Raw genomic sequence first — 24947 nt, 5'->3', positions numbered from 1 at the left:
CTAACCACGTGCTTCAGGATGCGAACTGACATCGGACGCCGAGAAAAGGAGCGTCCCCCTCCTTCCCCATCCTCCCCCGAGTTCACTCTTGGTTCGATCATCCTCCGCCATTTCCGCCTCTCCGCTAAGCGAAGTGAGGGCCCCCCACTGCATTCGGAGACACGTTAAGGGGGGCGGGGGTAAGAGATGTCGATGATGTACATTGACATTCCTTTCGAAACGGGGCGACGATGAAGAGTCACCTAGATTGCTTGAGCTAATAAAGTAATATATATACATGCATAACAGTGTACCATCTCGCACGCATCCCCTCGATCTTTTCTCTCTTCATTACACACCTAGCCGTATATTGTACACTTATACCTATGCCTGCAGCGACTCCGGTTCTACCCACCCTCTCCCAGCCTTCTTTTTCACCAATACTCGAAACGCCTCTTGCGTGTGTAGATTGCTGACCCGTTAATGCTTCAAAACAGCTGCCCCAGACGCCCCCCCTGGAAAAGCTGAGAGCTAAGCTATAGCTGCATGGTTGGCACGGCATCTTTTGGAAAGGAAGCTAGCAGAGTGTCCAAACACAGGGCACAGCAACGGAAACAGATATACGCCGCCCTGCCACCTCTACCTGTCTTTCCTTTGACTTTCTCTCTCTTTCTCACGGCATAAAACAGGTGAACCATCTGCAGTATGCACATACGTATACACCTTGTTCTCTTGAATAAAGCTCCGGCATTCCGTAAGTAAATATAACAGCGGCCAATTACGGGCACAAGAGCATTTCTAATCCACAAGGCAGATGATGCCATTGTGAGCCGTCGCTTCAGACGGACGCATCTATACCTGGAAGGGCTGTTTATATATATATATATATATATATATATATATATATATATATATATATATATATATATGATCATGACCGTTTTTCTAGTGCCGTGGAAGAATGCATGGTGGCGAGATGAACGTTTTGCCCCTTGGAAGTACGTGAGTAGTTTCGCCCTCTGCGTTGGGTTGAAGTCTGTATAACATATTTCTAAAAAAATTTGCACACATTATGCCTTTCAAATATTTAACGAGAAACAGTTATTCGAGCTTCACAGCAACACAGCGCGGAGGCTATGCTTTGGAGACTGCAGGCCCGAAGCCACACGCTATACAAGTCTTCTTTGGAGGAGTGGCCTGCAGCTACCGCGAGCGGAACTCAACGCCGCCTGTGGGCCAAGGTCGGCAGCATACGAGATCTGTATGCCGCGTTATCGCTTATAAACGCGTTTTCGCATATTGTGTGCTCCTCCTGATACATCACGGCGCCCCGTCTGAAGTCCCCGGGGTATAACACTATAATATTGGGAGCTGATACAGCTTATACACGGAAACTACGGAAATACGCAATAACACAGCGAAATTGACGACGCCTCGGTGAAGCGATTGGCGACGTGGTACAGGGAGGGCATCGCGAAGGAAGTTAAGCGCAATCGAAACTTCAAAATCGGGTTACGTAATACATCGGGAGCACGAAGGCGACAAGTGGGAGCTAGCAACTATGCGCATTCAAAAAAAGCGCGCTTGCTCGCAGAATGACACTAACCCCCGTATTCAGAAATGCATCTTAACTTGAAGCCCATGCTTGATTTAAACGACGCCTGTCGTCAACGCACCAAAAGAAACGCAATGAGTGTCTTCGGCGGGTTCGCAGAGGGCGTCATATTTATCTCAAGTCAAGCATGAGCTTCAAGTTTAGATGCACTCTTTGAATACAGTAGTAAGTCGCGACTGCGCTGACTTAATTACGTCGCCGTCGTGACGTTCCTGAAGCACGAGACGATAGACGAGCCAAGAGATGCGTTACGAAGTACGATCCAGTTCGTTTAGCCAGCCAACATCTTGACTCGGCTGTAAACGGCTCGTTTCTGCGCGCAGGTGTCGCACGCGCGTCGGATTATGCGCGAACACGTTTGGCCACTGCCGCGTCGAGCGAGATATTGGAGAGTCTTAGTTTAGGGGGTGCAAGCGGCTTGCGTAAGCAAGAACTAGGGGCGACGGTACTGCGCATGCGCAGACCCCTACGTCAGCGTCTGCGCATGCGTAGTACCGTCACCCCTAGTTTTTGCGTACGCAAGCCGCTTGCGTCCCCTAAACTAAAGCAATATATTAAAAAAAAACAAAAATACGCACCACCGCGTGGGACAGTGGGCAGTCAAGGTGAAGCGATGCCCCAGACTCAGCTCACAGTACGCCGATACACACAAGTAAAGTTGTCATGCAGAGCAAGGACAATGTTGCACAGAAAATGCGTAAGCATGTGCGGGATACTACGTCATATGTACAAGAGAACACTCGTGGAAAAAAAAAACGAGGCGACAGCGGAGACACGGCTTCGGAGCTGGCGGGAAAAAAAAGAAAGAGAAAGAAGAAAAGCAAACGTTGGCCGGTGGTTGAGGTTGGTCAAGTCGAGGTTAAAAGTATAAGCGTATATTGTTTCGCTAACGTAAGTTACAGCCTGCGTCACGAGTTTGCGCACCGCGAGATCCGCGAAAAAACGCTCACCATTTCGGCAACTCGGGCACGCACACACAGCCTGGTATTGGGCTTTCCTGCCACGGGACAGTGTCGTACAGTTTCACTAGATGTGTACACAAACTGCTCGGACACCAAACGCTTTTTCTTTTTTTTCTCTCTCAAATCTCGCGGTCCGTAATCTTTCCACGCTGACTGCAATTCCAACTGACACCGCTAGAGCGCGAACGTAAAAACGTACCTGGCCAAGTTGAAATCGAGATTCCCGAAAGTGTTTGCATAGAGAACAGCACGCGAGCTGGTCGCACTTTTAATCGCCCCCATCGTTCAGCTTCGATTACAACGTTTCACTCGGACAACTGCGCCACGCAAGCTAAAGAAAGCGCCATCTTGCTCTAATCGCTCGCTTCAGTTCACATCTCGCTACTTCTCTCGTCGATAACGCGAGTCGCGGAGAATGCGGCTGACCTCTGCAAATATTGAACGCGAGCGACAGCGTGAACAAGGGGTCTCGAACGTCTACGGTTCGTGAAATATCATTCACGTTTTCTTTAGTGCGCTATTTTTTTTTTACTATTTTCGTTGCAACGTTGGTATACCGGCGCGTACTACGAATCGTTTGTCATAACGAAACGAGCAGACGCTATATAACGGCAGTAGCGCTATAAACGATCTCCGCCCGCGCCTCCCGAAATCGATCCACCTGTGCATCGGCTAACAGAGGAAGCGACATTTGACCCGCAGCTGCTGGGTTCCAGGATCACGCGTAAGCCACAAAATGGGTAACGGTCATTCCCAGAGTTACACTGCTGCCAGGAAATTCGCACAGCGGAGGGTTCCGAATCCCCCCTTTTTTTTTCTCCGCCTGGAGTTGTTTCTAACTCGGGTAGAAGTACGCAAAAGGGTACCGCATTGCTCACTTATCTTGAATGCGGTCAAGATGTACTACTTATTACCTTGGTACAGAGGTGAGTGCCCTAGAAATGTGCTCGTCTAGTTATGCGTTGCAATGGCTCTCAGGACAAACCGAAACTTTCTTTAACACCACAGTCAACAATTAGGACCTGATTAACATACGACGGAACCTATACAGATTAATTCAGACGGAAGCCATCGGTACATTGAGAAAAAAAAATAGGCTTCCTAAAAACAAAGCGACCAGTTTAGCCTTGTCCTTAATTAACTGCTAGAATAAGATGATGGCTACGTTACGCGTGAGCGCATTTTGTTTGCTTGCTTTACAAACGCGCTTTCTCCTTAGTAAAGCTGAAGCAGGCAAGTGTTTTACCGAAATGTCGGGTCCCTTTCACAAACGTTACCGAATGAGGTACAACGAAACCAGCAGCCAGGTGTCAAAAAATGCGCTTTTACCTCGATCAACGGCCCAGCACCCTAGCGGCGCCATCAGAAAACGTCGCGAGCATTCGAACGCAAAGCGGCCCCTACAACTGCAAGAAAAAAAAAAAAAAGAAACGACCGTTTCCCCGAAACTCACAGACTTAATCTGGCTCGCAATCGGAACGCAACAGCTTTTTCCGCCGTGGCGAAGGTTTACCGCACCAATAACCGTTAACCACAAAACCTGCAATCTAGGGGATAAAAAAGAAATAACGAAAAAAAGAAAGACAGAAGAAGAAGAAGAAGTCTGGGAACGAAGCGCGACTCATGCGCACCGCCGGCCGAACTCCATGGAAGCCGTGTCTCCGCGCGCGTCTCCAGCGCGCCGACACGCGCCAGCGCGCGCGCCGTAGTAGCGGCGGCGCGTCGCGCCTCGCCGCGCCTCGCCGCACGCGAGCCGAAGACAGCAAGAACCGCGCCGACTGTGCGCGGGCAATAAACGTCCAATTAGGAGGGAACGGGAGGCGCCCCCGCCTCGCAAGTACAACAGATGACGCTCGCGAACGACAACTGCAATCAGTCAGCGCTGGAGAACGCTCTCCCCGCGCGGCACCGAGCCGAGCTTGCCGATGCAAATGCGGCCGCCGACCGTGGCTCCGCAGCAAATCAGCCTTGTCTTCGATTTATTTGTTATTCTTTTTTTCGAGGAGGCCATCGCGAGAAGCGGATTTCAGGAACGCCGAAGGCGCCCGCAGTCAGGGTCGACAGAATACGGGAGTGTCGTCCTCTGTACGTATACGACTCCGCGCGCTGCGCGGGTGAACTTGAGTACAGGAAAACACGGCCTCGCGTTCGTCGAGGTCTTGCTGTCTTGGGCGAGTTGCGAGGAGGCAACGAAACGACACGCGAGAGGCCCAGCAACAGAGTGAAACATGCTCGGTTGCATCGAAAAGAGACGCCCGGCTTCCCGCTGTCAAAAATGATATGCGCCGCGATCCTCCAGAGGCGACCGTCTGAACGGAGAATCGCGAGGAGGTGCCAGTGTACCAAATCTACACTCGCAAAGACAGCGTTAAGCTGCACAAGCTCGTTAAAAATTCTCATTTGATCGGAATACAAATCTACACCTTTAAGAACACTACGGGTCATGCTACAATTTTTTTTACAACACAGGACTCGTCTACAGGCCTTCTTTTTTATTTAATATATTGCTGCGGTGGCGACTTTTCTTGTGATCATCTTTACCCTCAAGCCACCTTCAAGTGCCGCGTTTTCCCCTTAAGAGGCATAGTGTAGAGTTTTACAGAACGCTGAAGATCGGGTCGAAGTGTGATAGTTTTTCCCCAGCAAGTTTAGGCTTTCTCTACAGGTTTAACAGCCGGTGTTCTCAGAAATTAAAAAAAAATAAATGAATGATCGTAATTGAAACCTGCACGTTAAGCCCCGCCGCAAGAGAGCTTCGCCACGTCACTCCTAAAACTGCTCTCTCCGCAGCCGCGCCAACGGACGTGGGTCAAGAGCAAGAGCTTCGTTACAAAACCACACAAAAAACAAATAAAATAATAAAAATGGGGGTCAAGGGGACACTTAGTCGATTCGTCGCAATGCCAACCCGGGGAATGTTAAGTACGGCGCAAAAAGAAACGAAAAGAAAGGAGGAAGCAAAAAAAGAAACAAGAGGTAAGCAGCGCGGTTGGCTAGGGCGTTTTGCAACTTCCCCCTTTGCGCTGCGTCAAGGTCCAACGGAGAGCACGCTTAAGCTGTTGACGCGAAAGCACCTGAAAACCGAACGCGGGTCCCCAAAGCAGCAAGCGAGGCACCTACTCATTCATCTCTCGCGAAAGCTCGTTAAAACCCGCTCCGCTCCCGCGTGCCCGCCGCTTAATCGGACAAATCAAGGCGGGCTATGTCTAGAGGGGAGAGCAAAGAACAGGCAAGAGCTGACAGATACGAGTACGGGACACGCACATGCGCGTCCCGTCTCGCTTCCGTTCTCGTCCATTTGCACTGCGAGCACGCCCGCGATGTACAAGGAAATAGCGCAGCCTTATCTGTGAGCGTGGGCCAATTACATGTATAGTCCGGGGGAAAAAGGACAATCGACCCTCGATAACGCGACCTCGCGGTCACGGAAAATACAGACGAAGGTACGGGGGCACTGTAGGGCTTGAAATGTGTGCTTGATTGCGCAACGGCGCTGACCTGGATGCAACTCGAGCATTCTGAGATGGGGAAGGAAGTTCCCATAGCGCCTACTACTAGAAATGCCTAAATGTGAACGTGCCTCGGCCTGGACTACTCCGGCGCATCCAACGGCAACCAAGAGGTGGCTGTCAGACCAGATAAAATAATGCAAATAGAAAGTTAACTGGCTCTTAAAGCACCATTGTTTCCATCGCAAGCTAGGCGCGAGTCTGGTCACCTTCAGTTAAAAGAAAAAAAAAAAAGGCGGGGGCGGGGAATTCCGACCACCTAGAGGCGCGTTATAGATCTGCTAAGATTTTCACATAATACTCATCTTGCGTATCGGGAAAAACGTCCACGATCTAGACAGGAGTTGATAAGAAGCCTGTAGTACACGCGCCATTAGACACATTACAAAAATGTCTACGACAGCACATGTACACTATATACCGCAAAAAAAAAAATATATTACAGCACTCGTATAGACTGGCACCCGCACCCTAATCTAAGTGCGTGGGCAGCGAAAGCGATCATTCACAAACGCACGCGAAGCAAGCGCACCTTTTCGACACAACGAGCGAATCTTGTTTACTGGGCCACGCTTTCCTTTTTTGCACATCAAAGCACGAGAGAGAAGCGCGCTCCGGCAGGACACACTCACGTGAGGCCGCAGTCCGCCTTCACAGCCGGCTGCTCGCACCGCATCCACGGGTCGCGGACTCACGACAACGCAGCAGCGGCACGACAACGGCGGGGCACTCGCACTCGTGGAGGCCGCGACGATAGTATTCCACTCGGACGCAGGGCGCAGTTGACGAGAACGGCGAGGAAGACGACGTCGAAGACACAACAGCAGAGCTCACCATCGCGGACACGACACAACCGAGAGAGCGGAGGGAAAGGAAAAAAAAACACGATAAAACAAAAAAAAATGTGGAGATGAAGCAATCAACGCCCTTTTTGTTTTTTTTTTTTCCGAATGAAACAGCACCAAGGTGGAAACGTTCACCAGTAGTCGGCCGAGGACACGGCAAAAGTATCCACTCCAAAAAAAAAAAAAGAAAGTTATCCTCCTCTACTTTACGCCACAAGTGGCACAGGCATCCCGCCTCACGTGCCGGCTCTCCCACTCGACATGCGAGAATGAAGCACTATTATCTACTCGCGCACCGAATAAAATAAAAAAAAGAGGGGGGAAGCGGGCGGTGGGAGAGAGAGTGTACCGATAAAGGATTCCTCGACGCGTATATCTCGGTGAAGTGAAACGGCAACGTCGGTTAAGCGCCGAACGACCACGCACCACACGACGGCGACCCCGCGCCTCTCTGAAACGTGCAAAACACGCACGAGGGAGCCACACACAGCCACACACGATCAGCGCGCTCCGGATGCGAAGCACCGACTGCGGCCTGCCGTCGGCAACGATCGGCCGCTGGCTCCTCGCCGGCAGCAGCCGGGCCCGGCGAGGATCGGCGAGGCCAGCGCCCCTAGCAAAAACAAAGAGGAGGCAAGGGACGAGAGAGAGTACAGAGAAGAGCGGCTTGAGGGTGAGAGAGAGAGAGCGTGCCGTTAGCTGGAGAGACGAGACGCTGTCGCCCGCAGCGCCACCCCGGCCCACGAGCCGAGGTGGAATCAGCTCGGGCTTGAACGCGCGGACTCCGCGTCGCGGAAGTGACGTCACTTGCGGGAGGTGGACGCCGCCGGCTGGTGGCATTTGGTCCCGGGAGGTCTTTTCGATTCGCGACAGTCAAAGTGGAATAATCCTGGTGCCTCCCCCCCCCCCTTCTTTTTTACTGTTTTTATTTGCGCGGACTATGATCAGCGCCTCCATACAATGCACTTCGGGTGGGTAAGATTGGGCACATTAGGGTGAAGTCAGCTAACCGGAAATTACAGCGTGTGCTCTCTAACCGCCGGAAGTGATGACGTCACCCGGAAACGGTGGGACCCGGAGTTCAGCTGCGTAACGGTCCCGGGATGTCCTTTGGCACAAACAGCGCTGGCGCAACAGAACTTTTGCTTATTATCGTTTCTGATAGCCTTTCCAGTTTCACTCCATATCGACAGACGTCAGGATCAGCCATAGTACGCCTGTTACAACACAGTACGTACGGTTTAGCCAACGCGCTATAGAGGCTTCTAGGCAGGCTGTGGGTTTGTGTGTGAGAGAGGGGGGTGGCGTGAAGAGCGATTGGAGGGGGCAATTCTACCCCCCCCTTATAGTGGAAATTTCAATCCCGCATCACATACTATTACACTGAGTCGAAGCATCTGCATTAAACAAACTGATACACAAGTTCTACGAACACTGTGTACAATTACAGTGGAATGCCTGCCACTTAGCATGCACACGGCCCATCAGTAGTTTTAAGAAGCCCAGTACTATGGCTACCTTTCAATAATTGCCGATTCAGAGTAGCCCCCTTAAATGAGCTAATCACACTGGGTGCACCGAAATAACTGCCACTTTCCTCCGTGTTCATTGCACTTGTAAAGAAGAGTGTGTTACTGGGCATTAGATACGATACAATATTGCAAGCCAACACTTCTTCAACGAATGTTCATGCTCAATTCGAAATTTCGTAGTTCGTAAAACACTGCAGGAAACATATTCCAGAGCACGCGAATGAAGGAAGGGACAATTCACAGACCTCCTCCGCTCTTGCGAAACATCGACGGGCCAGTATCGCTCACAAGTGGCCCAAGGGGGACTAGCTCGCAAGAGACGTAGTGGAGAGTGAAGAGAGTGAGCGAAGAAGGTCACGCCTCAAATCACTTTTGTGCAAACTCTATAAGACTAGTTCAACGGCCAAATTTGTGAGGCCACTCCTGTTTGTTGCAAGACCAATTCTGTTAGAGTTCAGTACATTCATATTTCTCTTACCGCACGTTAAGCGCCATCTTCAATGATTGCTGTTTGCACATACCGATCAAGACAGCTATTGCCAATGACGCTTCCCAAAATGAAGTGTGGAATTGGAATGGTTTCTCCTGTTCTCGATTGGTCGTCTTCTCGTCGCCTCCCAGACTTCGTGCCGGACTTTGTAGCAGAAATTTTAACATTAATTCTAACCCTCCGTAAACTAAATACATCGACACGTTCCACAGTGGACGCGTGGCAGATTCCGTTTCTGTGCTTTTCCCCACAATGCTTACGATGACTCCCCTGTTTTGCCAGCTTTCAAATCGTTAGTGCCCTCTCATTTAGCTTTGACTGCATTGCTTATAGGGCACCCGGATATAAGGGCCTATTTCGAAACGAAATGGAAAGTTCGATGGCGAAAGCGTCCCTGAATCAGCTTTCATAGAACAGGGGCTAGATTTCGGAGACAAATGACGCTGCGTGAATTTCACGCACCTTCATTAACAAACTCCCCAGACCTTCAACACTTGTCCCGTTATTCGAATAGCAAACAGTCAAACGCGAGCACTTCAAGTCGCAGTCACTAGACTACGCTACCGAATTCCATTTCTACATTCTTACCTAAACAGAGCTGGTCTAGTTCCCTCACCCAACTGCCGCTCTTGCGAGGAACCTGAAACAATAGATCACTTTCTCCTTGATTGTCAACGATATTCTGAACTGCGAAAAACAAGTTTATGTTGAACTTAATATTTATGTTCAACTTAAAGTTTGAAAATTTACTATCTTTGGGGGGCTCGACCCTTGGACACAGCGACAGGAAGGTTGGCGATACCATCCAGGATTTTACTGCAGAGTCAGAAAGATTTCGGCTACATAAAATGATTACTTAAGGCTTCGTTATATTTTAACAAAGCAGGTCAGATTGGATGTATTGTTCTTTTCATTTGTTTTTTCATTCTATTAAAATCATAAGCTAGAATACATACCTATTCATACATTTTGTTTACATTATTTTATAATTCATTTTCTTCATTGTTACATTGAACTACCCGGTTATCGGCCAATCACCTAAAGTGGGTATGCACCACCAATATCTAGGATTTACACCTACGTCTACACGCTGGCATTGAAAACAACATCGTCTATTGGATGAGGAGGCGGGCAAACAAACTCGAGTCGGGACTGCGGGCGCCAGAGTTGCTTGAACCGCGCAGCACCTAAAGAGCGCTATGTGAAGGCTTTTCGTAGACTAGAAGAACAGTCTCCACAGAGAAGTTCAACTTTGCGGGGGCACCGAAGAGCAATGCTATATCAAGTTAGACTGGTAAAGTACGCTATAACCATTAACGTCGAGCGCCTTTATAACGAAGCGTTTGGGGCGGCCGAAATCATTCGTTACATAGGTCACTTCGTCGTAAAGGCAAGGCACTGCACAGCTCACTACAAAACCGGCACAAAATTACTCCTTCGTTATGCAGGTCATTTCGTTGTAAAGGTAACGCACTACACAGCTCACAACAAAACCGGCACAAAATTACTCCCTCGTTATGCAGGTCATTTCGTTGTAAAGGTAACGCACTACACAGCTCACAACAGAACCGGCACAAAATTACTCCCTCGTTATGCAGGTCATTTCGTTGTAAAGGTAACGCACTACACAGCTCACAACAAAACCGGCACAAAATTACTCCTTCGTTATGCAGGTCATTTCGCTGTAAAGGCGCTCGACTGCATATGACGGAAAAAGGTTGATGACTATAATTCCCTTCACCACTCCGGCCGTGGTGCCGTGGGAAAGGCCGGCAGGACTGACTGCGCATGCGCTCTGAACTTGGCGAAATCGGTCGTCGCCCTGTCGTTATCGCCGCCGCGGTTAGAAGCGGGAAATTGCCGGCAAAACAAAATGTATTAAATTCCGGAGGTTTGACGTGCCCAAACGACGATCTGATTACAAGGCACGTAGAAACGGGGGACTATCCGGATTAACTTGAACAAACTAGGCTTCTCTGGCGCGCACTCACATGTAATTACGTTTTTATTTTTTTTTTCGTGCACTTCCCCCACATCTGAATGCTGCCGCCGCGGCGGCAAGCGAACCCATGACCTCGAGCTCAGCAGCGCGCCGTCATATACATATAGCGAATAGGCGCTCCCACGGTGGTTAATCACGGACAACTACCACGGGCTTCATTTTTTTTTTCGCTAATGCAAACATACTGCGTTGCAAAAACCAAGCGACACGTTTAAACGATACCGCGCCAGTAGACACCGATTTGGCAATTCTGGTGCTCTCGCTTCGTGTTGACGAAGCAGGGGAGCTCTGCTGCAAGACTGCGCGACTCGGGACGAAGCCAATCAAAGAAGACCTCCCCCCGCCCACCCCAAGGACCAAATTTATGTCCTCGATGGAGGCCCGCGTATTGCTTCACGCCAGGCCATACACACACGGAGCGATTGAATACCGTGTTTCTATGTTTCGAAACTCCCACTAGCTACTCCGACACGCGCCAAAAGAAGCGAGATACAGCTTAACGTAAGAACGTCGCAGCACTTCCCGAGAAACGCCGGCGGACTCATTAGGGAATTAAATCAAATAAAGATAGTTCCGGCCACCTGGCGGAATTCAATATAAGCGAACCCAATATGTCGATGGCATCAGGGCCACGAAAACTTTTTTCATAAAGTTCTCAAAAAGAAAGAAGGAAAGACGAGCACATAGAAGCAATCGAGCGCTCTCGCAACGCCGCGAAACGGCGGGCAGCTTTAATGCAATATAACAGCTGCGTCCCCTCTCCGGCAAATGCGGGAGCGTTTTATTACAGCGAAATATTAAATCCCCCAAGGAACACTTCACGAAATCACATTAAGAAGCCAGGTCGGCCCGGCCAGATGGGAGTGCGTCCGGGAACGCTCCGGAAAGCAAGACCAAAGCACACCAATCTATAGCCAGGCTGTAACTTGGTATCAGTGGGGTACAGAAAAAAAAAGAAACATCGCTCGAGAGGAAGAGAGAGGGGAAAAAAAAATAAAGAGCAATTTCCATTACACCCTGGAAGTAACATCTTTATAGGAGGCTTTTATGACTTTGGCCGTGTCGCTGCTACCAGCGTGAGTCAAGATTGATATTACCGCAGACATTTCCTTCCGCTCCAACTTACTCATCGTCTTCGATTGCCTAAAACACACGAAAGCTTACGACCGCTTTTAATACGACAGCGTCTCCAGATTGGATGCGCACAGAGGCACCGCTGTATGCGTAATCATTCCGCAAGCACCGAGGGAAAAACTAGGTCAGAATAGGCAGCTTGCACCTGACGTCACGGACGCAGCTTCTCACCGCGTTATTAAACAATGGCGGACACGATGACGTGAGCGCAAAATATCACCACGCGCGCACCGTTTTGCGTGCTGACACCCACCGCTGTACACCGGTTTATCACCGTCATCAATTCGCTTCTGCAGGTTCAAGACGTGCGCGTCGTGCTGTTAGCGTTTCTTGGTTCCGATGCCTCTCAACGTGCGAATGCCTCAAGATGGCGGCAACGATGACGTCAGTGCAATCTATCTATACAGCATATACGTACACGCGCCTGAATATCGGACAGCCTAACAGACGTGCGTTGCTGCGTGGCTCGAATGGACAAATAATGGGCGCGGGGCGGTTGAATAGCGTTCTATCAGCGCCACTGCTCGGCGGTGTTCAAATTCCCACTGGTACTCGCTTGGTGTATTTGAACGCTGCACACAAGTAAGCGGTAGATGTGCACACTCAAGTACGAGCCAGTTATCGGGGTCTCGCGAAGCGCGAATTGAGCAACGCTTCGGAAGTAACACTTTAAGCAGGATTAAAAAAAAAAGTCCTATCGCGCCAAACGAAAATTCAACTTCACAGCACAGAAGAAGACTATAAGTTGTCCCATATGAATGGACACGTCAATTGTGAAAATAACTGAACCCTATATTGCTTTAAGCCCATAAATTCCCAACCTGTTATTGTCGATACCGTGATAATTGTATGCATCAAAAGTCTGATTTAAGGGCGCGAAACTAAAAGCTAAGTCCAGGGTAGCGTTTGCGATATCTTGGAGCCAGGGAGTAACAACATTATTAATCGAATGGATGAGGGGTAAGGGAGGCGAAGCTGCCAGGCTGTGCTTCGCGATGACGTCTTCAGCTCGTGCCAAGCTTAATATGTGAATAGCTAAATTTTACCAAATACGCCTTTGGCTCAAATAACATCGCTTTTTTGGTGTGTGTGCGTGTGAGCACGAATGCAGTCTGAAAGGCTAGAAATTAATGTGTGCAAACACTGGTACTTTCCCTCGACGCGGAATTGAGTGATCCGCGTGATTAACGTTATAACCAAAAGCTCTCTCTCCCTTACTCATGGCAGTGCAATGGAGGAGGCAGCACCAAGGGCACCGCCAAAGTCGCTCGTCTGATTAAAGTCACGGAGCAGGCGCGCCGCCAGATTACGGCAGAGATAACAGCGTCCAACTCCGAAGCCCGTTCGGCAATACACCTCTCAGGTTAAAAAGGTATTTCACTTCGAGGCGCGCCTTTCGAAGCGCTGCGCATCAAAAGTTCGCATCGAACCGGTGAAATCACGGTGCGGGAACGCCACTCCCGAACGGCCACGTGCAGTGGGGAGAACTTCGCATTGCCCGCGCCGCTGCTGGCTGCAAGCACACCGGAGACGCTACGTCGAAAAAAATATATCGCGGCGGGCGAAATGAACACGCAAGCACCGAAATATGAAAGGCCCCGCGCCCGAAGTCAAACATACAAAGCAAAAGAAATACACAAGGTAGAAGTTAATCAGGTCCACAGCATCGATCACAAGACGAACAAAATCTTTAATTTCCTGTCCAGCCCAGAAACCATTTCGCGTGGCGCTGAAGAGGAAAGAAATAGAATAATAAAGTAAGAAATATTAACACGAACAAAAAAATCAAGCATGAAGCTCAAAAAAAGGGGGGGGGGAAGGGGGATGAGGACGGCGCAAGGTACGGGAAGTAAGAAACGGAAAGTGGGGTAGAAGAGGGGGGGGAGGGGGCTTGCGTGGGGATTACGTTCTAATGAACAAACCAGACCCCCGCGATGCAAGCTCCTCCTCCCTAAACTCCCCGTAGAACCCCAAGTTCCCGACATCTTTTTTCATCCGTTCTTGGCGGCTGAGCAAGTACGCGGCGTAACCCGGGTGAAATTCAGGCAAAAACAGTAAAACAAAGGGGAGCGGGAAGGGGAGAGGGCGAGAGAGCGCGACGGAACAGGGAGACCCTCGAGAAGAGAGATGCACCTTGCGCCGTCCGTCCTACCGCCGCTAAATTAATAAAGATCGAGAGACGCGCACGGGCACAAGAAAACGGACAAGATCAAAGCAGGTCGGGACGACACAACGCGAGCAGAGCTCGGCGGAATGGCCACTCCCTTCCCCTTCCCTCCCCCTCCTCCCTTCAATACTAAGCACTGCGAGCGATGACGAAACGCCAGTCGCGGGCCCCCCGCACTTAGGAGGCTCCCCACGTGCCCAGCCTCGAAGTCACGTGGCCGCGAGGGACGGCTTTTCGAGAGGTGAGGGGAGACCGAGCTTCGCACAGAAGCATGCGTCCCGATGTGGACAAAAAATAAAAGTAATTGAACAGTGCAAGGATGCGGGGAATGGGATTTTTTATGTAAAGGCAGGCCGCCTGAATCAGTGCGTTTGGAGAGGTAACAGCGCAGATATTAGAAGCGAGACCCAGCCAGACGGTAATGTGTCAAGCATTTCATTGCTGTCGCAAAGGAAGAGTTAAATGAGAGGTACGGAACGCAAGTGTACATTCTCTGGTGCGTCAGCACCTGACAAGCTATGAGAAAGAAAACGAAAGCTCTTTCTTCTGACTGCTGCACTTCAACTCTGGAGTGTTGCGTGCCAAAACCACGATTTGATTATGAGGCACGCCGTAGTAAGGGGGGCGGTGGGGGGAGGGGTGAGGCTCCGGATTAATTTTGAAGACCAGGAGGACATTTAACGTGCGCCCAATGCACGGGAGACTGGCTTCAGCGCGGTAATAACGGTGGCCAATCACATGTAATTTACCACTCGAAAGACCCAACCTCCCGAAGCCTCGCATACATACGAGCGCGTTTCTTTCGCTTTGACCGCGGAGAGTTACGGCCGCCGCGCGCGGTAATCGAACCGGCAACCTCGAGCTCGGCAGCGATGCGCCTCAGTCACCTTACAGCCACCGCGACCTGTTTGTCGCGCGCGGAATTCCCAGCGCCGAGGAAAACCGTAAGGCCTTCCGTACTAGAGGCGGCCATCAATACCACGCCTGAGTGCACACGTGTTCTGCGACAGCGGGACAAACAACCGCGCGGTCGTGCGCTTGATATGCTGAATCCGCGAAGCGACGTGAAAATAAGAAAGGAAGAAACACAAAACGTGGCAGCCAGCCAACCTTATGATTACTACGCCCTGTGTTGTTGCAAGCACCGGAGGCAACGAGAGACACGTATTGCGAGATGACTGTCTGCATGCGAAATAAACAAGATTACAACAGCATTAAAAAAGAAAACTGCCAAATAATAAAGCTACGAAAGCGTCAACAGTTCTCTGACGGCCGTTTCCACCAAGGTTCCCTAAGCGAACGAGAAAAAAAAAAGTAAAAGTGGGGGGGGGGGGGGGGCAGCTGTTTCACAATTTCGTAAGAGTGCCAGTTTATTTGCTTTGCGTGAACGAAATGACAGCCAAGAGAACTGCAAACACGACCACCGAAGATCAGCGCAGAAGCGACGGCCCGCATCTGCTATACCTTCGAGGTAGCCGAGAAAGTTCGGCAGCGCGAGGTGAAGCCGAACTTACTTCCCCCCCCTCTCCTCCCCTTTCCTTCTTCTAAGACACTGCATTGCGGTTTGTGAGTTTTCCGAGAACGCCGGCGCAAAAATCTCTCAAGGTCCCCATGGAGGGTTCTATCACCTCCCCCTTTCCACAGTTTTTGCTTTCTCCCTTGCCTCTGTGTGCGTGTGTGCGTGTGTGTGTGCGTGTGTGTGTGCGTGTGTGTGTGCGTGTGTGCGTGCGTGTGCGCGCGCGCGCGCGTGTGTGTGTGTGCGTGTGTGTGCGTGTGTGTGCGTGTGTGTGTGCGTGTGTGTGTGTGCGTGTGTGACTGCACGACGTACGGCCAATCGCGGTTATCGCCGTGCAATGCCGTCGAAGCCTATTTGCCTTCAACCTTTTCCAGATTCACGCACGGGTAATTTTCTTTCAGATTTCCGTCCACGAAAACTCGCAGCCTCCGCTTTCGCTTGCGCCATCACGATGAGGGCGGCACTATATATGTTGTTTCTGTTTCCACTGCTTTTCTGCTAGCCCATTCAGCCGATTCGGTCAAACGTATTTTCTCCGGTGCGATGGGTTCATCCCCAGCTGTTACAACAGTTTTCAACGTTGCGCGACCGGGTCCAAGATTTCAAAGGCCTCGTTCGCCTTCGGGAAAGGTCGAAACTGCGGCATTTCTTTTTTCTTTTTCGTCACCTCCTTCTGTTTCGCTTCACTGTCGGGCCTGGCGAGGAATCACCCGCTGTCAGTCCCGATTCTGAAAGGCGACGAAAAAGGGGAAAGAAAAAAGGACGATATATATACAAGAGGAGTTGCGTACAGAAGCGCAGTAAAAACCGCCGAGGAACTTGGAGCGCGACGCACAACGCACGGTTTGGCGCTTCAGTTAGGCATCGGGGCAAAAAGTCGAAGCCAGGATTTAAAGGAAAAAAAAGAAAAAGCCGATGATGATTCCGCTTTCGCGTCCCCTTATCCTGTCGCAGCAACGCCACATAATCCAACTCGTCCTGGCCAGCCGCGACGACGCCATTAGGAAAACGTGAAGCAACGGCATGGGAACTGTCTGCGCTACCGCAGCAGACGGTTCCCGGCCTTCTGCGATAGCGCTTAGATGGGGCCGAAATGCACAAAAAAGCCAAAAAGCGTCTAATGTCGCACAAATAGGGAGGGGGGGGGGGGATCGGGTACATGAGCAGTCGATCGAGTCTGACGCCACCGCTCCATGGGTGCAGAGATGTCATTCTAACCTCTCTCTCTCTCTCTCTGCCCCCTCACCCTTTACGAAAAAAAAAAACAAAAACTAACGAGTACAACAAAGTGTGAAGCATAAAAAGCGCAACACCGACTAGCACACGTCGAAGGCAACACAAGGCACAGAACGGCGAAACGGTAACGAAAGAGATGACACTGAAAATTATGCGCTTCTCCCCACGATCGAAGTGGGGAATCGGCATCTGTAAATACAGCTCGGCGCAAGGCGACGCCCTAAAGGAACGGGCTTATTCACCGCCCACCCTCGCCACACACCTTTCTCTTTCTGGGCAAATAAGAAAAGAACATCGATATTCGTACGAATGCGCGGGACGCAGACACACACGTCCCCAAAAAGACCGCGCGGGAACTTCGAAGGTAGAAAGGGAGAGGCTTATTCGTTGCCGGCCGAAGGGGGAGAACCCTGCGCGTGCCCGACGCAGTGTATAAGTCCGCGGCCCGCGGCGCGTCCTGCCGAAAACGCGGGCGCCAGCGCTTTTCTTCCTCTTTCCCGGGACGCGTTTCCTTGGCCACTGTTTGTGCACCGCTTTCTATTTGCTCGCATTTCGCAGGCGCGGGCAAATTGAAACGCGCGCGACGGGGGAAAAAAAGGGAGGGGGGGGGGACGAGGACGCGAAGCGCAAACAGTGGAAAGCAACTCCGTCGGCTGCGTCCAGAGGCTGTGAACGGAGAAACTCCAAACACACAGAAAACGTCAAACAAAAAAACAAAGAAAGCGAAAAAGGAAGAAAGGGAGAACTGGGGAAACGTGTAGTAAACAGACAAATCTAGCAAAGGAAACTGAAGCAAGTCGACGAAAAACACAAAGTAAACGGTAAGGGCCACGTACGCCGCAGCAACGGATGAGAAATTCTGAGGCTATAGATGCGGGAGCCCTAAATGGAGGGGACGTCGGAGGACGATTGTAAGCTGCATGCGCTTCTCGAATGCGAGAAACGCCAATCGCGCGTGTAGTGCGGCCGGAAGCCGGTATAATCACAGAAACGAAGTGTACACTCGTTCAAAGTCCCCACGCTATAGCTCCTCGCGACGCCCGTAAAAGAATGGGACTGACGCCTTCCCGGGACTATAAGTAAATCTGTTTGTCCGCGAACGACGATTACGCCGCACTTTAAATATGCCGAAGATTTAACCTAATGATTTTCGAGAACTGTTGTACTAAACGCGAAAGTGTTTCTACGTTCGTTACGTCGCACCGGCGCAACCACACTGCGTTTCGGACGCGAAATTAAGAAAGCTTATGCCCTCTTCGGCTAATGGGCAATTTATTTCAGCCAAATAGCTTTAAATCGAGTCACGAAAAGACTATTAACTTCGTCAGACTAACTTAAGTTGTCGTTTGAGCTTAGAGTCACTAGCTTTGGGAACATTTGCTTTTTTCGCGCGTGAAATAACACCGAGTCCTATGTCTCGTTTAAGCCTGCATCTAACATGGAAGTCGGAAAGGCAGGATACGTTTTCGGCTTTACCGAGGCCGGCCCCTCTGATATTTACGCGGCGAATGCGGCACGCGTCTATGCATACATTTTCTAATGACGACTACTCGCGCATAGCGAGGGCAGAGAAGAGACCACGGATACGAAAGGAGGTGGGGAGGTACACCTGGACGAGACTATTTGTCTTTAGTGAGTCGCATTTTCTTGTTTCTATAGCGCGAAAAAATAGCGCAGAAATGATTGAACGTGCTCTCTTGGAATGTGGCACCATCCTCACAAAGAGGTTGAGTAAGCAGTTACATCGCCCAAAGTCTTCCAATATTTTTTTTCTTTTTTTCGAGCAAAGCAAAGGCAAACGTGAACGAAATCTGCGGTGAAGCGTAACAAATGTAGGAAACACTCAGAGCGAAAGGAACGTCATCGTTTCTCGGATATATAAGTACTTGCATTATTCGATTATTTGTGAACGCTAACCACAGACCCCAAAGGCCGAGAATAAACGCAGCGGAAAGGTAAACGCAACAAGCATGGCGGCGCCACTTACCGCGCCGTTTCACAAAGCGTGCTCATAGTCAGAGAGCCAGTCAATCCGCGAGTCAGCCCGTCCGTCCATCCATCCATGCATCGCTCAGACTTCATTTCGAGCTGCGACAGGGACAAACCGCCGCTCCAGTGCGAGTTCTGGCAAGGGCGAGCTCTCCCCCCCTCCCCCCCACCACGCGGTGCGCCGTGCTCGTCAAGATGGCCCCGAAATGCGAGGGCGTTCTGTCGACTCGCGACACTGCGTCTTCCACATCTATTTTCTCTTATTTTAAATCGGCATTTGCATTGAATGCGCGCACCAGAGTGCAAATGCAAAGGGACGGCCCATGCGTTAGCAGCGCGCTTAGCCGAACTCCCGATTCGGGAAATAAGGAAAGGAATCCAAGCGACGGCGGTGAACACCAAGCAGCCGCAGTTTAGAACACTTTAAAGAAAGAAAGGAAGGAAGAGGGAAAGAAGGAGATGAGGAAACGAAAAAAAAATGTATTCGAGAAGAAGGCACCACGGCGTTGAGACGTCGAAACCTGCGCGCATAGGCGTTGGACGGCAGGCGGCAAACGCGCTCACGCAACGAATAAATACGCAAATGCGGCTCTGCACGAGGTGTCTTTTTTTTTACTTGTTCTTACTGGAAAAGCGCAGACTGGTGTGAAACGAAGGGAAGAGCACACAACCCAGTCGCCCGAAAAACGTTCCAAAGGAAAAGCAGGCTATACGCACGCACACACACACACGCTCGAATAAAAAAAAGGAAGAAAACGGGGTGAGGGGGAGTACTGCAGACAGGAAACGAAATTCGGGAGCGAAGTTTCGATTCGCGCGAAAGCATGTTACATAGCAACCGCTCTGCACAGTTCGCGCGCGTGGAGGAGACGATAAACATCGAGGCTTTGCTTAGGATTGATTCAATGGAGTTCGGCTTATTCCGAGCACTCACTTCGCGCAGGTGCTCTCGTGTTTTTTTTTTTAATGCTGCCCTTTTCCATACCGAAGCAACTCCTTTATTTTTATTCTTTTCTATTTAAAGCTCATTTCCTCTTTCGCATTTATTTACAGATGCGGCGTCTTTCACCCCTTCAAGGGAGGGAGTTCCCGAATGCAGATAGGCAATATACATTCAAGTTGAAATAGATGCAGTCGATGAGAGAAACAAATCCGCGCGTGCCTGTCTTTCGGTTAGGCGGGAAAGCTTAATTCAGCAAAAAAAGGAAGAGAGGGAAAGAGAACTGGTGAGATAAGAATTCAGAGAACAGCAGCGACGCAGTCGTGGCTCCATCTGCAGGCGCGCGCGCGCGTTCGACTCCCTAAAGAGAACCCGTACTCGAGACGGCGACGAAAACGCTTCCCGTTTATTTAAACAAAGGGAAGGTTGAGCGTGTGTGTACGAATGCATGACTGGCCTAACGGCGCAAGGAAGACGAATACAGAAGGCAACAAGCAGGACATGAGCTAACAAACTTTTTTTTTTCGCGCTTGTCCCGTGATCTTAACTTCGGGTCTTCGTGTTTCTCGAGCTGCTAGTCCAATTGTGGAATGGCCAGTTACAGCTGCGCCATGAAATATCGATTTATACGTCACGCATGCACCAACGCTGCAGACGACTGCATGAGTTTAAGTATGTGGCATCTCTCTCTCTCTCTCTCTCTCTCTCTCTCTCTCTCTCTCTCTCTCTCTCTCTCTCTCTCTCTCACTTTCTCTGGCAATTTCTCTTGTTTAGTGAAGCCAGTTGAAACGAGGCAGTTTCGTGTCGGTGGAACACGACTGTTCCTAATCTATCTAGCCATCGATTCGCAATGTAACGCACAACCGTTAATTTCGCTAACGCAGTACGCGCGGACATGCAGGTACACGCTACCATGCCATCACCGCATTTTACCTGCACAAACGTGCTTTTGAAGACACGCATTGCTAAAACGATTCGCTACGGATGTAGCAAACAAGGCGTGTCGCATAACTAAAACGAAGAACCGCTCCTTTGGCCATTAACGACAACTGCACCAGTGAGCCCATAAAAAAAAAGGAGGGAGGGGGGGGGGAGGGTCACACAACGAGGAAGCACGACGCATGACGCTACGTTGAAACACCGCTGGCACGCCGTAGAAGACACAGGAGACAGTCATACAATCATCCACGAATAAAACGTGCTCGTTGAGGCATCGCGCAATTACAGGCGATCCAGACCGTCTGGCTACTCGCTGGTAGGTTGCTGCCGCTACGCTGTCACTCAAAACCAAGAGGTACGAAGTTCTCGCAAATATTGGATTTCCAGAAAGCACGCAGCAGCCAGCAGACACGTAGTTATACAGTAAGCTCGAAAATAAACCTCGGACGCAGAGAACCCAACGCTGAATAGAGTTCCGCGAAGCGTGTTCGCAAAAATAAAAAAAATAAAAAGAAGACAGAACCAGCAATGATTTCACAAGATGAACGAATAAAATGAAAGTATATAATGCAGGACATTCAGGAGGACATTCAGGAAGCGCCCTGCAAGAAAGAATAGCAACACGGAACAGCCACGAGCACGGATAATCCCGCGCAGATTATCCCTACCGTAATGCTGTGCCTACGACCCAAGGGACGCTTCCGCTAGGCCGGAGAAGCAAGCCATTGCCGCGGTGAGGTCTTGCACGGGTGCTTTCTGGTGTTCTTTTCTTTCTCGTTCCTTTTATCCATTCTCCACAGTCCAGACTACACTTCCTCTATGGGGCTGTCCGCGTATCCTCACTTTCTCTCCACCCCAACTACCTTTTTTTTTCTCCCGCCGGTCGCTCCCATTTTTCTTTCTTCGTTCATAGTAGGGATTTAAGGGACTGCTCCTACGGTCGCGACGTGCTCCAAGCAACAAGCACCGGATTTAAGGAGAGTCTGCAGTCGCAGGGCTTCTTCGTCTTTCCGTTTTCCCGGCTCCCAGACAATCCCGTTTCTTATATTTATCGCATGGGAGCTGCGTTGATACGTAGACATTTCTTTCTTCCGAAAAGACAGTCGTGCAACAGCTATGTTCCCGTTTCGCCCACCGCCGGCGCCAAGAGACACAAATGCGAAAGGCAGGGGGAGTTAACCTGGAGAGATGACTGGTATATACCCTACACTGGGGGGAAGAGCGGAGAAAGATGGAAAATCATGACGCAACGGAGCAGATAGCAAACAGATACGATATTGTGGCTTTCTGAAACAATTTTTTAAATACCACGTATATTTCTAAGCTATCGTCATTATTCTTTTTTTTTTGCTTCTTCTTTACGATGTTGTCAAACAGGTTGTGCACTGCTGCTGCCACGGGGGAAAGAGATGGAAAACAGAATAGGAAAATTTGGGCGAGTTTGCAATTCACACTTGACTTAAAACGCAAGGAAATTAGGTACGAATGGAAAACATCTTTTGTCTATTGCCGGTGCCATGAAGGTCTACTTTATAGTTTGTTCACTTCATGGTGCTCACTGCTGCCTACACTCTAAGAGACGTTTAAACCTTTCGGGGTGTACATTTGCGGCACAACAATGATCGTCATCTCTATTGCCCACATTTCCTTTCTTGAAAACGCTGCGCTCGTTACTTTCCTGTCGACAATGGTCTGTCATGCTGATAACGCGCATGCCGTTCGTGACTTGGAAGTACCGGGCTCACAGCGTTAAAGGAAGGAAATGCGGGCAAGACAGATGACGATTATCGTTGTGGCAAATATACACCCCAAAGGGTGTAAACCGTTTTTAGAGTGTAGATTTATGAATTTGCGCTGGAGAGCACGTGTGTGCGTTCTCTTTAATCCCGATCATAAGTTAAGCCTAAGGCAGCATGCCAAGGATCACGCTCGGTTAAGCTCACTAAGCTCGGTTAAGCCCACTACTGAAAAAAAGGGGGGAAATAGTCGTTAATAATTTCCAAAGTATGACAAGTAGTAAGTACGTCAGCTCCTCGCCTTTGGTGTTGCACGACGAAAAGGTGGCATATCTTACGAGGTACTCTCAAGCACAAGCGTAAGTACCTAATTTCTTTCTTCTTTTACTTCATTAATTCGCCAACTGTACAATAAAAGTCAATCGTCCTAACTAAATGTCCGGTTGAAGCCCAGCGCTTGTACAGCCGTCCTTGTTCTATTGTACGCCTTCGCCTTTCGCGCTGTTGCGACGCTGCAAACAAGTGTCCAGTTCCTCGTTTGTTTGTTTGTTTTTCGTCAGAAAGTGCAATACTTATGGCGCTCTTTTCGTGTAAGACAGCGGTTTCTGTCGATACAGTCAAGAGCCCGATTCTTCCTCTTCATATGCCTCAACGAGTACGGAAGTAAACAGCCAATAAGGATCCGCTCACGACCTCCACAGATTCAAGGAAGTAGAAACGGTAATTGCAACCACACCGACTCTGAAAGAAAGCGAATTCATCAAGAGGATCACAATATGCTTCCTTCAGGGAAACTCGTAGTGACCATCGTAGAAGCTTCAAAAATATGCGGCGACGTAGCGTTGTCCTCGGCAGAGATCGACCGAGCGGATCACACACGCACGTGTAAACTCAGAAAAGGAAACGATCCAGGGCTGCGCGATCCTCACACACTCCGCTATACGATGGCATATCCATTGCAACCGCACAAGCCCGGCACGCACAATTAAAGGAAATGCCGAGGTCGATTGCTTCATATAGGCTGTGTAATAATAATAATAAAGAAATGTGAACCAAAGGTTAGGTCTGCACTTCAATGAGGTAAAGGTCGTGGGTTCGATTACCGATATAGGGGGCCGCATTTTAGGGGGGGGAGGGGGGGAAGCGCAATGCGCAATACGGTCTTCTAGCGAGCTGTGGCTACGCGTTAAATACATCCATGTGACCACTTTGTGGACGTTTCAGGACGGAAAGCCTTATCACTAAATAACCGAACCCTCCGAAAAAGAAGAAAAATAAAAGACTGAGAATGTGGGGATTTAGCGTACCGAAACAAAAAGAAAATAAACTAACTTGCAATGATTCCGCAACAAGGACAGTGCAGTTAGAAGTTGCGGGAACTTTAGCGTTCAGTTGCTATTGTTTTACTTCGCACAGAAGGCAACGCACACGCGCGTCCATTTAAAAGGCGGAGGTTTAACGAGTCGGAGTAAGAAAGGAGACGGCAAACAGATTGCACAAACTAACATGACACGTCTTGCCAACGCCAAATATCCGGGAGCCCGCGTCTCGATTGCCTCAGGAAACTTTCTCAAGACGTAATTACTTTCACTCTTTTGTAAAGGGCCGTGTTACTCCACAGCTATAGCCCGCACACAACTAGCCAGACTTCTTGTCTCAAACTCCGGTCGTCCGTATGACCCGCCACACACACCGTCGCTCCAGCGAGAACAGGAAAAGTCTCTTAAGCGTCGACTGGCAGCTCGTTTGCGGCTTCTTTCTAGCAGCGGAGCGAGCCTAATGTCCCCAGCGTCGCTCGACTTGATGCGCCGAACGCCGTCCGTCCGAGACGCACCCCCCCCCCCCCCACCCCCCCGGGGAGCGCAACCGATACTTCCAGTTCTATCTTAATCTGGCAACCCGTCGAGGCGATATATATATATATATCGGCCTCCGAAGCGAGTCACCCGAATGAGCGAACAAAACGGAATCGCCGAGCCGAGGCGACGCAAACGAAGCGCTCAGGGCGCACCCTCGGCGGGGCACACCAGGGACATCAATCGGTGGCACGGAAGGGGGGCACGCGCGAAGTTGGCACCAAGTACGAAACGACGGAATATGGGCGAAGTTAATAATCATAATAAAAGAAGCGAGAAGTTACCGGAGTGGCGAAAATGAAAGAAAGAAAGAAAGAAAGAAAGAAAGAAAGAAAGAAGGAAGGAAAGGAACTGCAGACTGGTCCCCGCGCAGAAATACAGTTGGAGAGCTGCCAAGACAACCGCGGTGACAGTGGGGCCACAAAAGTGTCGAAACAAAAGCGCGCGACGGCGAGAGATATACGTCAGCGGAATAACCGATAATGGAGACAGAAAACGTT

At 50.1% G+C, this 24947-nt stretch overlaps 1 protein-coding gene across 18 annotated transcripts in view; it reads right to left on the bottom strand.

The window, feature by feature from the left end:
* Positions 1–24947, bottom strand: part of LOC142563544 (CUGBP Elav-like family member 1-A) — a 571451-nt gene that overhangs the window by 273413 nt on the left and 273091 nt on the right. For 4 of the 18 annotated variants that reach the window (XM_075674096.1, XM_075674097.1, XM_075674104.1 and 1 more), the window contains exon 1: positions 6698–7478. The exons of 4 other annotated variants lie outside the window; for them this stretch is intronic. In XM_075674096.1, coding sequence (XP_075530211.1) covers positions 6698–6741 — 44 coding nt within the window. In that variant the 5' untranslated portion in view covers positions 6742–7478. Of the gene's footprint in view, positions 1–6697; positions 7480–24947 lie in introns of those variants that run through there. 10 more of the 18 variants (XM_075674095.1, XM_075674098.1, XM_075674103.1 and 7 more) reach the window with 7 other exon arrangements.

Source organism: Dermacentor variabilis, chromosome 11 (assembly GCF_050947875.1).
Source record: "Dermacentor variabilis isolate Ectoservices chromosome 11, ASM5094787v1, whole genome shotgun sequence".
NCBI lineage: Eukaryota > Metazoa > Arthropoda > Arachnida > Ixodida > Ixodidae > Dermacentor > Dermacentor variabilis.
Note: the sequence above shows the minus strand (reverse complement) of the source record. Positions and strands in the feature narration are given on the sequence as shown.